At 43.4% G+C, this 16440-nt stretch overlaps 1 protein-coding gene across 1 annotated transcript in view; it reads right to left on the bottom strand.

The window, feature by feature from the left end:
* Positions 1-434: 434 nt before the first annotated feature.
* stab1 (stabilin 1) overlaps positions 435-16440 on the bottom strand; it is a 39664-nt gene continuing 23658 nt past the window's right edge. Inside the window, exons 44-70 of the mRNA XM_029826739.1 lie at positions 16031-16102; positions 14980-15099; positions 14852-14899; positions 14549-14629; positions 14232-14378; positions 13794-13928; positions 13637-13696; positions 13368-13544; positions 12984-13073; positions 10689-10832; positions 10465-10521; positions 10185-10353; positions 9633-9782; positions 8998-9105; positions 7563-7679; positions 5534-5666; positions 5385-5445; positions 4387-4531; positions 3835-3968; positions 3390-3555; positions 3171-3277; positions 2561-2680; positions 2067-2201; positions 1872-1976; positions 1286-1435; positions 760-864; positions 435-582 (exon numbers count right to left, since the gene is read on the bottom strand). Coding sequence (XP_029682599.1) covers positions 517-582; positions 760-864; positions 1286-1435; positions 1872-1976; positions 2067-2201; positions 2561-2680; positions 3171-3277; positions 3390-3555; positions 3835-3968; positions 4387-4531; positions 5385-5445; positions 5534-5666; positions 7563-7679; positions 8998-9105; positions 9633-9782; positions 10185-10353; positions 10465-10521; positions 10689-10832; positions 12984-13073; positions 13368-13544; positions 13637-13696; positions 13794-13928; positions 14232-14378; positions 14549-14629; positions 14852-14899; positions 14980-15099; positions 16031-16102 — 3102 coding nt within the window. The 3' untranslated portion in view covers positions 435-516. The remainder of the gene's footprint in view (positions 583-759; positions 865-1285; positions 1436-1871; positions 1977-2066; positions 2202-2560; positions 2681-3170; positions 3278-3389; positions 3556-3834; positions 3969-4386; positions 4532-5384; positions 5446-5533; positions 5667-7562; positions 7680-8997; positions 9106-9632; positions 9783-10184; positions 10354-10464; positions 10522-10688; positions 10833-12983; positions 13074-13367; positions 13545-13636; positions 13697-13793; positions 13929-14231; positions 14379-14548; positions 14630-14851; positions 14900-14979; positions 15100-16030; positions 16103-16440) is intronic.

The following is a 16440-nucleotide window of genomic DNA, read 5'->3' as shown; positions in this document are numbered from 1 at the left end:
CCTCCCTCCCCTCCCCTCTCCTCTCCCCTCCTATCCCCTTCTCTCCTCCCCTCCCCTCCTCCCCTCTCCTCTCCCCTTCTCTCCTCTCCTCTCCTCCCCTCCCCTACTCCCCTCCCCCCTCTCCTCTCCTCCCCTCTCCCCTACTCCCCTCCCCCCCTCTCCCCCTCTCCTCTCCTCCCTCCCCCCTCTCCTCCCTCCTCCTCTCCTCCCCCCCTCTCCTCTCCTCCCCCCCCCCTCTCCTCTCCTCTCCTCCCCTCCTCCCCTCCCCCCCCTCTCCTCTCCTCTCCTCCCCTCCCCTCCCCCCCTCTCCTCTCCTCTCCTCCCCTCCCCTCTCCTCTCCTCTCCTCTCCTCTCCTCTCCTCTCCTCTCCTCTCCTCTCCTCTCCTCTCCTCTCCTCCCCTTGTGGAGCAGCTTAAAAACACAGGAGCCATTTCCATGGTTTAGTTCACAGATCTTTTTTTATTGTTTTATTTGGGTGAACCAAGTTAACAATCATGCTTCTCCAGTTTGACTTGTTTAACCGTCCAGGTCCAGAATCTTTGGAGCTTCTTCAGCTTGTGCTGGCTGCACCTCCTCCTGGTCCTGATAGGAGGAGAGAAAATACTAGCATCTTACAGTACTTTTAAGGTAGCTTGTGTATTCCTGCCACCCATAATAAACTGTCATTTATATATATAACAAGTTTTACATCATGAAAGATCAACATTTAAATATCTGCTGTCTGAGGACGAGACATCCGACCCGGACTGATCCCCTTACCCCAAACAGCTCGCTCAGGTCTCTGGAGTCGCCGTACATAGGGTTCGGGTAGGACAAGAGCGTCGGTTTTGGCTGGACACCTGTGGAACTGTCCGCATCCTTGTTCTGTTGGGAACGCAGGAATAAACTCTTGTCAGCACGACAGACACACACTTCCGCTACAACCTTCTTCTTCTCCGCTCCATCGCTACGACGCTCTCTCCTCTCCTCCCCTCCCCTCCAGGGGGAGATTATTGGAGGACTTTCCACCGGTCCTCTAACAGAATCCCTGAAGAGGCTGGAACGACTGGGAGTAAACTCCCATGAGTATCCAAATAAAATGAGTCACTGCGGCAGAATTCTTTTACCGACTCAACCAAAGCAAAATGTCGGAGTGGCAATGGGCCGAATATGTCCCACACACGTAAGCACACACACACGCACGCGCACACACACACAGTACAAAGTTTATGTAACATTAGCTGGTTGAAATGTGGGAACAGTCGATCTGAGGGAGAAGTTTAGTCTCTCTCTCTCTTTCTCTCACTTTGAAATAGTGGAATCGGAAAGCGTCCGTCTTGCGTCTGAAGATGGAGAATCCAACTCCAGCCAGGATGCACATTAGAAGCAGGAAAATCGAGATTGCTGACAGGGTCCCACTCGAGTATCTCTGGTGTTGGGATGCATGGAGGGAGATCTGGAGACAACAAATAGGACACTCGAGAATCAAGACATAATGACCAAATCACACCAAGTCGCTCTCTCTCTCTCTCCCTCTCTCTATCTTTTAGTAAATAAATAATGGGCTGGAGCTGATAGAATTTGGCATAGAAAATCTGAAAAAAGTGGGAGTTGTAATTGTGATCTGTGCATGAAAAAAATGAGAACGTCAATGATGATGCTGTTTATTCTCTGGCTCCTCAAAGTGCACGATGAGGCTGTGTTGATGAGAATGTGTGATATTTCTGATATTTCTCTGGTCACACCAGAGTTGCCTAGCAACAGTTGGCACTTGAACAACTGTCTCTGATCAGAAAAAGGGAACAGGCAGGAGATTCCTTTTCTGGAATCCTAACTGCAGAATTAATTACCCCTAGACTCGGCTTCATATACATTAAATTGACTTCACTCACTCTTACAGGAGGCGCCATCAGTGGTGCTTCAATGATGTGTATGATTCCATTGGAGGCAGGGATGTCCCAGTCCAACACCAGCCGCTCATTTACCATCTTGTGAGTCTATGTTCAACAGTCAAAGGCAGAAAGGGCCACAATGAATAACATCTTCAGACCTTTTGGCCTGTGTTTGTGTATGAAAAGGTGTGTGACCTCATTGTGGCCAAGGCTGATGGTCAGATTGTAGCCCAGCCTTGTTGGGATGACGTGATGGTTCTGTAAATCTTTGAACGTCCGCCTGTTCTGACTGGCTGAAATGTGATACTCAAGATCTCTCCCAGAGAGTGTCTAAATCACACACACACACACACACGCACCTTCACATATAATAAACTCCACAGAATAAAAAGATAATAAGCATCAAGACACTTTGACCTTTGAACCTGTCTCATCTTGGCCTCAACTGGGTTGAGGGACCTCTCAGTGATATTTAGAAATTGGCAACTACTGATTTTCAAATGACATATTGTCAAGTGTAAAAAGACGTTCAGCTTTAATGTAATAAAGAAAAAAAATGATGTAAAACTTTATTTACTGTAGCAATTACTTTAGTCATTTCAAAGCACTTCATAAACTCCTTAGATAATTGAAATACACCAGATCACTTGTACAATGTTAATAAAAAGACCATATTAGCTGCTTAATACCTGATTTGGAGCAAAGCCTGTATTAGGAGGCACAAAGATTGTGACTTCAGAAGTCCTGTGAGACAGAAAATCAATGAGCTCTTTGCCTTCTGAGGAGGAGCCACTATAGTCCAGCAGCGACTACAGAGGGAGGACAAAAAGGCAACGTTTGTTCAAATAATTCATTCATTAACTGATCGATCAAACAAGTCATGCATTCCTACAGGCTCTGGCACAGGGTTTGGGTCTATTATTGTTGCACAGCTATTTGTAAATGAGTTACAAGTCTGCAAATAATATGAAATTTTGGGTGTCCTGCTAGGAGGAGGTGAGTAGAGATATGAGGAGAAAGATAAGCTGTGAGGAGAGCAGAAGCTTTTTCAAGGAAGAGAGTGTTGAATAAAGACATTTAGTTGAATAAAGGCATTTACAAAACACAAAAAAAAAAGACCAGCAATGCACAACGAGTCACTGTGCAGCCGAGCTATCCCGATGAATATTTTCCACACACACGCCACATGGTGGCATACAGTACGTAGCAGGTAAGCTAATTGCTAATGAACGAATGCATCGATGATAATGGGAATGACTAAACACACACACTTGATCGGGGGCCGTGTGTGACACTCGCCTGGTAAAAGATGGAAAAGTTGCTATTGGTTGCAAGAACGTTCATCAGGACGCCATTACAGAAGTATCCATCTCCAACAAAACCAGCAGGACACACACACGATACATCTAGAAAGACAGTGGGGGGGGGGGGGGGGGCATTCAGATAGGAGATCTCTTTTGATTAGGGCCATCAGCCCAGTGCATGTAGCTACGCCTCTATACAAACGTGTTCTGGTACCGTCAAGCCTGTAGCAGTAGGCATCATACTTGCTGCTCTGAGGTACAGGGTCTCTGTACATGACCAGGCCCACATGGTTCTCTCCACAGTTTAATGAGGGGAAACAAATTGGGTACCCGACCTTCCCCCCGTCCATCCAGCCAGCCACACACAGATGCATTCCCAGCTGACAGTGCCAGAGACAAAAGGGGAAAAGCGTCATGTCAATTGAATAAAGCTGATTTTACAGCTCCTCCAACTGTGTTTGGACAAATTTAGATTTCTTGTGTATATGATTAAATTACACTCTGTCTCAGTTAATGCTTAAATATTTATATATGAAGGACATCAGGGAACTTAGCAGTTAAAATAAAAGAATGTTGTCTCGTAGCACCATTTAAAACACTGGGCTAGGTCTTTTCTCCTTTATCTATTGTCACGTAGAGATCCAACCTTAGTGAAATACCTGCTGGGCATCTCCGAGCTGTTTGAAGGAGGCAAGCGTGGCGCCCTCATTGGTGCAGGCCGTGTCGGCCTCGCTGAAGTTCATCTTGTACTTGCCACTTGGAGAGCGCAGATGGAACACTCCAGCTGTTTTGGCTGAACCCAGAACGTTATCATTATCTGAGGCGATCTGTGGCCTGTGCCTTTAATTTCCAGAGGTTATAAATGGATTGTGAGAAATCACATGTCACAAAAGGACCAGTTCTCTACTTTAGCAGGTTTTGCTATTTGCTTTGATGAGGAAATTACATTTCATTACATGTTTTTGGGCTAGTAAAACCTGACTGGGCTTGTCCCTTCACTGTCAAAAAGACAGCTGGCAAACTTATCTATTACCTCAGAGTCTAGCTTACCCATGAATTAAATGATAAATGTACAGTAAACAAAAAATAATAAACAGGAAGCACACTTTTTTGTTTCTTGTGTCTTACTTCCTTTCCCAATTCTTTCTTTCTAATCGCCACAACTCAAAATTTATTCCTTACTTTCACAAAAATTAGAGGCGATGTGTTACCGTGGTAATGGAGGTCTTTGCAGGTGGCCACGGGGTCGCAGTCCCCATTATCTTGTAGGCAACGGTCAACAGGGGGGACCACTTTTTCAAGGCACTGGACTCCATTACCCACATACCCCGGTAAGCACTCACAGTCCCGTTTGTTCTGGTGAAAGCAGATTGAGCGATCATCTTAAAGTGAGACCCATAAAGGATGAAATCAGCTGAAATAAACCACCCAACCTTCAACAACAGTGTAGGCTTATTCACGTTGACCATTTACAAATTCTAGCTGTTTAACCTCGAGTAATTTTCTGCCTCAAATGTATCATAAATTGATATAAATATCACATCACTAGTTGCATGAAAATCAGTTAATCACCATCTGAAATCTGAGGCACACGAACATTTAATTTTCTTGAGTTTAAAGGAAACCAATGAAGAGACTACAAAGCTGGAAAAATGTGAGAACTGCTATTTACTCTCATTGTGCTTAGTAGAGAATGTCTGTCTAATTTTGTGGTCTTAGGAGAGCGAATGTGAAAGTACATATTACCAGTAGTACCTGTAGTCTGGCTATGGAGTAACAAACCAATGCACCATTATTTTAAGAATCAGCTTGAACTGAGACTTCTTCCTGATTCGGAGGTCAAACTAGTCCTGTTCATTTCTTTTATATGTCAGTTATGAGCCCAAGATTCTTCACAGAAGTGCTGGAGAACAATTCATTTTAATTATATTGACTAAGACTGTGGTGGCAACCTGTCTATTAAAGCTGAGCTAAAGATTTATGGGAGTCTAAAACATGATGTAAATGTGAATATAGCAATGGCCAGTTACAGTTTGTACCGAGAGATCTGTTGAAGAGGAATAATGGAAATTAGATTGTTTATAATGCACTGTCAATGCTGTATTTTATGTTAATTTTAATGGTTTTACATTTCTTTGACCATTGTGCAAACGCGTTTAACTCGGGGAGAAGGAAAGCAAGCGTTCAAAAAAAAGGAGTTTTCACTAACAGGACCAACAAACTTGCAGGAGGCAAAGTCACTGCAGCCCCCATTTTGTTCTTGGATGCACCTGAAAGGGAAAAGTGAATTAACGTTAATATTTTTAGCAACGTTTTCAAGCTGTTTATAAAATCTCAGTAACAGAAAGGACTCGTTACCGGTTGATAGGCTCACAGAAAAAGCCATCTCCTTGGAAACCAAATTGACAGGTGCAGTTGACGGTCCATCCCGTCTGGTTACAGTCTGCATTCTGGTGACAGCCGCCGTTATATTCTGAGCAGAGCTCTGGAGCTGCAGTGTTCAACAGTTCATGTGTTTACATCCATAATTATTTACATTGTGACTAAAAAATAGCAGTTTTCAGGTCCTGCACACACAACGTCTCTAGCGACATGAACGAGTGAGCCTCCTGTCCTAAAATGGACCAGTTCCCTGACCATTTACACTATAACCAACACCACTGGAAGCCGAATCTGTGGCGATTCAGTGATGACCTTGGTGATGACCTTTATTAACACAGGTGAGACAGACGGAATCAACCGCTAACAGCCCGATGGCGGCCGAGGACGGACGGGGAGTAGTGAAGCCACCAAGTTGCGTAATCCCGACAACTAACATCACTTCCACCAGATCTCCACTTCCTGTCATTAATACTGGAATGAGCTGCTGTCTCAGCAAAACAAAACCTACCCATCATCATTTGATCCTCTCCAATTCCAGCTATCAAACAAAGCAACTCGCTGATATCGCCCTCCTCAAGGTCACCAGTGACGTCCTCCTGTCATCTAAGTCCAGACATCCCAACATCTGCATCCTCCATGGCCTCACATCTGCCTTTGATCTCATCAATCCCAGCATCCTCCTCTCCCAACTCCACACCTATGCACTCTCCTGGATCGAATCATACCTGCCAGCAACCAGTTCTTCAACACACACAACTGCGCCTCCTTTACCACTCTCCTGTCTAAAGATATTCCCCTGGGTTCAGTGCTTGGCCCTCATGTCTTTGTCCTTTACATTTTCCCACTTGGCCACACCATCTGTCATCACTATCGCCGCATCCTCCACTATGCTGACGACATCCAACTCTACATCTCTACCAAATCCCTGAATCCATTATCACCACAACTTGCCTGCAGGTAACAAAATCAGGAGATTGCAATCAAACTTCTTTCACCTTGACTCCATCCTTGACCCCAAATCCCTCACCAAAAATATCCACATCTTCAGCCTCCCTCTCGAAAATATGCCCATCTCCATTTCTACCACACATGTTCAGCCACACAGCACAACCAGGCCCCCTCTTACCTCATAGGTATATCGCACCGCCTTCATAATCTCCTTCCCGCAACGTCCATTCCTCTGGTGCCCCCCACCACTCCACCCCACCACACCAGGCAGAGGACCTGGCAGAACTAAAACCTTTCTATCGCTCTCCCCAAACTCTTGGAAAGCGTTGCCCAGAAGCATCCATGACTGCCCCACCTCCAAAACCCTCATCAAAACACACCTGGAACCAGTTTTAATCTCCAATTGCAAAACCACATCTTTTGTAATTTTGATTTTTATCAATTGTTCTAATGACCTGTTACTTTTTATCTTTTTATAAGAAGTTTATCTTCTTATTATATTCTCTTAGTTCTGGTAGTTGAATCATGGCAACTGGACTGTTTGAGTTCCGTGAACAGGTTTTGGCCAGGGAAGATAGACGGTTCCAGAGAGGAGGGAAAGAAGCTGTCTATGTCAAACTGGAAAGAACATCATTAAACAGAGGTGGGGCTCTGAGACGTCACCTCTCACCTCTTTAATGCTCTAGAGGACTGAAGCTCCAAATGTGTTGATGGCTCTTGAAGAGTAGAAGAACCTGGAACCCCCCCCCCCATAGTCAGTTAGAACTGATGAAGCCTCTTGGAGGAGAGGTGATACCTCTTCATGGAACTCAAACAGTCCAGTTGCCATGATTCCACTACCAGAATTATCTGGATGACTGAGAACCCTCACAGAAATATTCTCTTAGATTTCACTGCCAACAAAGGTGGGTGTGGGGATTGGGGGCTTCGTTAAATTACCCTGGATGTAGTCTCTTATAATTAATGCCAATTTAGCTCCTGAATAACCGATGAAAACACGTGGACCTGGATTCAGTAACTCTGCCTGACAAATTGAACTGGACTGTGGTGCACTCACGTGGCTCTGGAATGCAGAAGGAACCATTGCCTTGAAACCTAGCTTTACACTGACACCCAACACCTGGCACACATTCAGCCAGAGCGTGGCATTGTTGACACTCCTCTGGAAGGGATTCTGGAGAGACAGATTGATGGACAAGAACATAATGAATTAAACAGAATAAAATGCCAGGTAGCTCTCTTGTAGTCTGTTGGGGAACAAGTTGAGAGGCGGTGTTCTCAGTTCAAGCCTTGGTCCAGACAAATCATGGAAGGTGTTCTGGTAGAATGGGGAGGTGCCACAATACCTTCAGAGCACTGCCGAGGTACCCTCGAGCAAGATACTGAGCCTCCAGATGCTCAAACTGGGCCCTGCGATGAGCTGGCGACTCATCCAGGGAATACCCTAGGCCCCTGCACCCACCCTCCTTGACCTTGAAAGGGGTAAAGTGGTCAAAATAATGAAACAAAGCCTCAGCGAATGACTGATTGCCATGAATTGGTTGTGAGTTCCAAAAGAGGACCACTGCACATCTAAAGGTTCACCTATTCTCTAGGCCTCGCCCGCCTTTTAGCTTATTTATTCAGTCCTAGTGGGAGCAGCAATGTCGTAAAAAAACAACGTGTTGAGGGCAAATGGTTTTGGATGGTGCAGCTATTAATCAACAGTTTCTGACAAACCATTGATTCATTCCTCTTGACTAGTGTTTCCTTGGAGGGATCGTGGGGAGGGTGCTAGAGTCCATCCAGCCCACAGAGCTGCCTAAGGGCACACCCTGCCAGCTCATTGCAGGGGGTTTGGTACCTTGCTCAAGGGTACTTTAACAGTGCTCTGAAGGTTTCCTGGCACCTCTCCTGCTACCAGCACACCTTCCAACTTTTGGAACCAAGAACCCTCCTCTTCTCGGCCCAGCGCTCTACTGGCTGAGCTACCACTGGCCGTATTTTTGTTTCTTTAAGTGTGAGTTTTAAAATATTGATATTGTATATATTGATATTTATTTTATTGTAGCTGTTAAAATTATCCTACTTATCACGTAGGTAAATTGTATAGTCCTAAAGGTAAGGGAGTCTTTAGTGGGAGGACAGAAAAATAACCCAACATAACATACGGTAACATAGACATACGGTGTTTTTCTCATGTAGTGATAAGTGCAAAATTAAGCATCTACTGCGATATAACAAGTAAAATAAACACCTTTTTTCTGAAATCTTAATAATACAGGCAGCAAGTTGTGTTTCCTGTACCTGAAAAAGCCTTGTTTCAAGACAATCTGACAGCTTTAAGACATTTGTGGTTAGTCTGTTTTCTATAATCCATGTTCATGTTCGCTATTTTGAGATAGGACAGTTATACTCAAGTTTGTGTACAATACAAATACAATCCTCTGGCAGCGCTAGGTTGTTTTAGCTAGCTACAACCTTGTGTTTGTGCATGCAGAAGTTTTACTCACGGATTTCAAGTTGGCAGTTTTCCCCCGTCCAACCCTGTCTGCAAACACACTTTCCGGAACCCTGAATTCCATCATCACAGTTTCCCCATTTTCCACAGTTATCACAGGCTGAGAAAGAGAAATAGCAGAGAAAAACCAGATCTGAACAAAGCAGTTTGTTTTCTGAGTCTTTTAAATATTATAGGTGTTCTAATAATCCAAAATTGCACCTCAGGGGCTTAAAATAACATCTTTATGCAAGTTAGAAAAGCACAACATTAAGCTATATTCTTAAATGATTGTGTCCACATATTTATTCCATCACACGTGACACGTGTCGGCTGTGCTGAGCAGGCATGTTAGTATTATCTTTAACGTGCAACTTTAAAAAACCCAACTGTAAATATTAGTAATGGAACGATCACAGTGACTTTGACACCCGAAGCCCCCCTAACCATCACCCCAAAATCTACTAATTTCTGGGGTTTTTTCTGGGTGGAACTGCTAAATGTGGTCCAATTCCCCTTCCTGATCATTACACCAGGATGTTCAGTATCCCTCAGTTATGGACTTAATGAATGAAGATCAAACAAAAAGCTTTTTTTTGGAGGGGGGGTTATTGGTTAAAGAGTAACCCCGTGGTTATTTTTTGCTACCTGTGCAGTTGGTGCCATAATAACCAGCAGAACACTGATCGCAGGCACTTCCTTTGAAGCCTTTGTTGCAAGTGCATTTTCCAGAACCCAAAATTCCATCACTACAGTTACCATGGTTGTTACAGGGAGACTCTATCCCACCTGGACAAACTGAAAGATACAGAAAAACAGTCATTAAAAATGTGAAAGCAAAATGTTTATGAAGATTTTTCACTGAAAGCTCACATGGGTGTGCAGGTGACACAAAGGTTTGGGCCCAGGCCTCCGTTTACCACATTTAAAATGCTCTTGAGCTAAAACCTGAAGCCCAAATTAACACCGGAAGCTGTCTTCACAATACAAATGTGATTACTGGCTGAGCCACCAGCATGTGAATCAGTGAGAATAGACTTGTAATGTAACAAGCTGATCTACAACCAGTAACGTTAGCTTCTCCTTAAACTAACCACCAAAGGAAGAGGTTCTGACTAACACAGTATTCCACTGTAGTAGCCCACGGTATGCTCATGTGTTTAGTGTTGCTCCCAGCAAGACCTCACTCTCCTTCCTTACCTTGACAGTCTCGACCATAGTGGTTACCGCAGCACTTTTGAATCCAGGAGGGAAAGTAACACACCCTCCTACAGCCTTTCTGCACCATGGGACTATAGTGATAACTCAGAAAGGGGTTTGAGAAGCCCCTACGCCTCGGACGAATATCTAAACAATCTTCCCACCTTCCCTGCAAGAATGTAGAACTGGTATTAACCTTTCATCATACACAGTCGTCACACAATTGCAACTTATATATTGTAAAAGATATTTATATTTCTGGCACATGGCCAGGTAGTACCGTATCAACGTGTTTGAAGGGGCATGAAGAACGTCTATGGCATCGCCCACAGTGCCCCTGAGACATTATGAGCAAAGTACAAAACCATTTTAAGATCACAATAACATACTGGTGCAGCAAAATAAATGAATAAACGCAGTAATAAATCTGTTCCAAGGCACAAAAGTCGTACAACAAGACCCCTGAACTTCTGATCCGGTCAAGTTTTGTACAAGTTTACTCACATAAGTGGTCCTGTTCTCCAACATGTCACAATGGGCTCCCAGGCCTGGTGGCTCCAGTAACTGGTCTATACCATAGGCAAGGCCCTCTTGGAAAGTCATGTATCGATCCACAATCCTGGCTGCATCGTTGATCAATACAGCCCCCTGGAAACACACAAGACCCCACAAACAAAATAAGCACGTTTGAGCCATCACATGGGAGGAGTTGTCACGGCTGGGAAGTCATTCTCTCCGTCAATATCCCAGGTTTACACGGTCTGATTCAACCGGACTTTTATTCTGTAGCTTCTGTTGAAGTCAGGAAAAACATACAAATGGTTAAACATATATGTTTAAATAAATATAAACTATATAAAAACACTACCACCTTTTCAAAGGTTCCAGTAACCACACAGATATTGCGGCAGGGAGTTGCTTTATCCTTGCTTAGTGCAGTTGAGAAATATTTGCACATATTTTGCCCCTAATGATCGCTTTCAATATTTATTTACTAGGATTTATTACAATAAATATCTAAACACAAGTAAGATCATATGATGAAGACCAGAGGGAGGGAACCCGGTCCTCCTCCTGCTGGACTCCAGCCTGGTTTTCTCTCCTACCAGGTAATCGGCAGCTTTCACCTGGGATCCCCTGGAATGAAAACCTGTTAATGGATGCGTGAAGCCTTGATCCAAAGGGAAAAGTTGAACTAAGTGATGGGGTACCCCACAGTACCCTACTGTGGGGTACTGTGGGCTCTTTGAGGGATCAGGATCATTGAAAAACTTAAACATATGGCTGAGTTGTTGAGTTGTTTTTGAAAAATGGACCACTAGACCATGAAGATAAAAGTGCATGAGACATATCAAACAAATACAGCAGCATTCTGGTCCAGCTGGAACATCAGGGCAAACCAGTAATGTTCCAGTAGTTCCTCCCAGAGGTACCATTCCTGACCAACACTGGCCACTGAAGTCTGGGAACCCCCCACAGGAGCCGCAGGGCTGAAGATGCTCAGACGTAGCCATCATAATTTGGCCCAAGTTAAACTTGCTCAAATCCTTTTACCTGCTTCCAGAGCACCAGTCTGAGGACATAATGTTAACTGGTTGGCTGATACTGGTGTATCCCATGAGCCACGAGGAAGAAGACCTTCCTGAATAAGTGTGTTTCCATCCTGTGACTCCAACAGCTGATGAAAAAGCTTCTCAAGTCTGCATTTGATACCCACCAACGGTTGTTTTGGTGTCATGTTTAAATGTCATTAAAGCCAAATTAAATCTATTTTGTTTCTTTTTAATAGGAGAATGTTATAGATCTAATAAATATATTTATATAAAATGTGTCACCGCTTTGCTAGTAATTAGCTGAATGTTGCAAATCACCTGTAACCACTCACTTAAAGGCCATTAGTTGCCTTTTGTGTTAAAGTACATCTGGTTGTAATGTGCTCAGGCTCAATTGTGGTACTAAAAGTTAGAGCAGAACTCAGACTGTTGGGCCCATATCAAATGCACATTCTCCTTCCTTTCACACACAACTGATGGTTGGAATGACTTTTGTCTCCAGTTCATGGGTGTCATTTTTGATCTGGATGATGTCCAAGGAACCTGGATCTTGTTAAAGATCATGAGATTTGATTATGAGATTACCGTATTTTCCGGACTATAAATCACATTTTTTTCATTGTTTGTCAGGGGGTGCGACTTGTACTCCGGAGCGACTTAAATAAATACGTTATTACAGAATTTCACATGTTCGTTGTTTTCACACTGACAACCACTAGAGGGCGCTCTAGGCGCGTGTACTGAGGAACGAGTTCCTTTAGCAACGCAGAAGAAGAAGCGGCGCTTCGTCTATGTAGTTAGACTTAATTGTTTAGTAAACTTGCTCGGATGTTCTTTATGCTATAGTTATCTGAATAACTGTTAATATGTTACGTTAACAAAGCAGACACGTACTCAGTTCGTTGTGGGTCATGTAGCTGAATTTGTTATGTTAGCATACCGTAACCCTATTGCTAATCCATGCTAATTGCCTTTCAAGATGAAATGTATGTTCTTGGTCTCGGATTTTATCAAATAAATTTTCCCCCAAAATGCGACTTATAGTCCAGTGCGACTTATATATATCTATTTTTCTTCTTTATTATGCATTTTTTGGCTAGTGCGACTTAAACTCCGGAGCGACATATAGTCCAGAAAATACGGTAGCTTGTCTATGCATTCGTTACCACAAGGCTCGACCACAGTCGAACTTGTAGTTTGAACAACCCTTGGGTAGAAAGGACACTGTGCAGATCTGTTTACTCACCACCAGGGTCTTATCACAGCTGAACTTGATTTGGGATCCATGCATGGAGCGGAACTTTGAGGCATTTCCTGGCTGACTGAGACCCAACATCTGCACAAAACCAGAGAAAAAATCATCCACTTTCTCATATGACAACCTTAGCATATGCGTATACGAGCACACACGCAGTCTGAACATTACGTACATTATGATGCCCTAATGAGTTTATAAAGCTCTTAATATTTTGTCAAAGGAAGTTAGTTACATTAACATGATGTTTACCCGATCAGGACTTGACTATCATTCATATATCATTATATGTTACAAACATGTCCTCCATTTCCTATTGAAATGTGTGTTTTGGTGCCCCTTCATGTACCAGAGCACACAGACACACAAACACACCTTGGCATTGCGTATGACATGGGCTTTCACGATGGCGACCAGTTCGTCCCGGTGATCAGGGCTGGACAGCCAGCGCTGCCTTTCAGCTGGCAGAGAGCTCAGAGCCGCGTCTGTGGGCCACAACATGGTGAAAGGCTGGTGGATGACCATCGAGAAGACAGGGAGTAACCCCGCCTCCTAAACAAAGACAACAGTTACACGTTTATTAAATATCGTAGTTTAGTCACAATTGAATTGAGCGTGAGGTGTTGATCTTGTCTTTCTCTTACCTCCATTAATCTGTAGAAGCGGGTGTAGCCGTAAAAGGCAGCCGCTGAGGTTAAGTCCATCTAAACACAGATTGGGCGACAGCCCCCATGTGTGTTAGTCAAGTTCAACTCATCGGCAGTCGTTGATTGGCACGGGTCGAACCCCCAACGTACATACCTTGTCAGGCCGGACGACAGGTTTATCTTCCAAAGTGTAGGGTGTCAATAGTGCGCTGATGTGGTGAATGACTCCATTAAATGTTACGTAATCGCTCTGCACAATCCTGGATCTGTTGTTGATCCAGACAGAACCCTGCAAAGACAACGGCCGCGTAAAGACCCCCCACTTTAAGACCCCCCCCACTACAGACGGCGGCTTTATGAGCATTAAATTCATCTTTAGAGAGCTGCAGCTATGAAGCTAGTTGTTATTATTGATGCAGCAAAAACGAAAACCTACGCTATGTTAAGAAAGTGAAACACCAGAATAAATCAGGCGTCTTCCAGATTCTGCTGCGAAGTCAAACAAGCGCGTTTAGGTTAGTTATTTTTTTAATGTCCACAAAGCAGGCAGATTTTAAAAGTCTCTGTATTTACTGCAGGAAGTCGACCCTACCTGCTGCTGGCTGAAGTGTAACGTATGTCCTGACGTCGAGACCGCCACTTTGGTGGATTTGAGGTCCCTCAACCTTAGCAACTCACAGCTAACGATGTGGTAACGGACCAGCACATCAAGACGACCAGAACGTTTCCATTCCTCATACTAAAGACACACAAACTCACAGTTACTGTACATCCGGCATCACATTGGCCTATAAAGACGTTCCTACAGTCACTTCTGTAAATCAAGAAAAATATGTCGACAAAAAAATTGAATAATAATAATAATAGCGTGGACTTTTTATGGAATTGATAGAGATATGATGCACTCACAGAGGAAGCGTTGTTGAATTTCTCTAATGGGACGAAGATGGTGAAGGGTCCATCACCGTAAAGGCTACGAGAGTTGGATTTCTGAGGAAAAAACAAGCAGAACTATATTAAAAATATACTGTCGATGTACTAAAACTCCCGTCTGTGTAGGTTTGTCCTGGACTTGGATGTGCTTATATGTTTTCATGTGTATGCATTTAGAATGGAATGATTATGAATGACTCTATTTAAGATGTGGTCATGTGTATATTTAACATACATTTTAATAATACTATATATTTAAAGTGATAATATATAACTCACTATTAACATCCGATGGAAAAAGGAATTCTCCGACTGTCGTGACACCTCCTGAAAGACAGATAACACTGTGACGGGGAAAACAGGTGCGATCGGACATTAAATTGGACGTCAAAGGAATCGTGGCTCACAGAATAGGTGCTTCCAACACAGGTGAACCCGTCGCCCACGTAACCACTGAAGCAGGTACATTCCCTTTGTCCGGGCTGGATTTGCCTACATCGAGCGTGTTCACTGCAGCCGCCGTTGTCCTGTACAAGCCACAATTACTCTAGTTAACCTCCTAAATTTAACATTAGCTGCTGTAGAACTCTTTCAAAAGAATCAAGAACACGTTTTGGGTTTTTTTTTTATCATTCTCAGCCAGCCTCCTGCTCCCCATTCTGAATTTTAAAATAAATTCTTACAGTTTTTATTCCCTTTCAACTGAGGGATTTGGAATCTACCCTTCATTAGCGTATTGATAATGACAACGTAACGTCATTTACCTCAGTTACTTGCATCAGTTTTGCCTTGTTGCCTCTTTAAAAATCATATTAAGGCAATAAGCAAGCAATTTTTTAAAAATGTATTAAAATGGTTCACTGGTCTGTGGAGTTAATTCCATTTTAATTGATTGATTGCACTGATATATGATAAATAAGGAGATTTTGTCAAGTTCTTTTATCTGTATTGTTTAATAGAGATACTTTCCTCAATAAAGGGTCTCACAAATTCCAACCTAATGCAGAAGTTATGAAGGAAGGGGATTCTTTACTGGTTCTGCTGGACCTCACTGGTGCCTTTGATGTGACTGGGACTAAAGGGACAGTGTCTTGTGTCGCTAACACCTTTTCTTCTGCAGGTTTCTGCTCCTCTCTCTTTCTATGAGTGTGGTTTACTCTTGTTGAGGAGTTGCTGGAGGTTCGATCAAACACTTGGAGACGTGATTAATAACAGACGGTGAATCGATGCGGCACTATTAACACCATAAATACTCCGCCCAGATTGTTGTGTCTCACATGTTCATGGTCTTACTATCAATTCATATTGTTATTATTCTCCTTTCTGGTAGCATTTGTTTCTTCAGTTGTTTTTCTTTAACGTGTTCTTTGTCCTGTCTGCGTCTCAGGCGTAACACTTGTTATTCTCATGAAGGACGCTCAACATTCCTCACCACAGTTGAACCTGAACAGTACGCACCTGTAGGCAGATGTTGATCGCATAACAAAACTTCCCACTTCCTGCAAAGCCAAAGCGGCATTGGCAGGCTGTCTGGAGATGACAAGAGAGCAAAGAGAGGACATGTCAGTGACCAAACCAGGCAAAGAAGTTCTTTGTTCTCACATGTAAATCTCAACAACCGAATCATTTTCCTTCTATGTTTTGCTTAGTTGTCTGATGTAAAATCTAGTCAGGACACCAAAAAACACCTCTGTCTAAATCAAGGACTCACCCACATCAACACTGCCTTTGAGCTCTTTTTGTCTGGTGTCTCATTGTTGGAAAACACTCACAACACACTTAAATTTATACCTTTAAATTTCTCCACTTTTCAGAGACAGTTAGATTTGGTACCGGTCCTTTGACACCTTCACATTTGGTTATGTTGC

This window comes from Takifugu rubripes, chromosome 19 (genome assembly GCF_901000725.2).
Source record: "Takifugu rubripes chromosome 19, fTakRub1.2, whole genome shotgun sequence".
Lineage (NCBI taxonomy): Eukaryota > Metazoa > Chordata > Actinopteri > Tetraodontiformes > Tetraodontidae > Takifugu > Takifugu rubripes.
The sequence above is the reverse complement of the archived record's forward strand: the minus strand, read 5'-3'. Positions and strand labels throughout refer to the sequence as shown.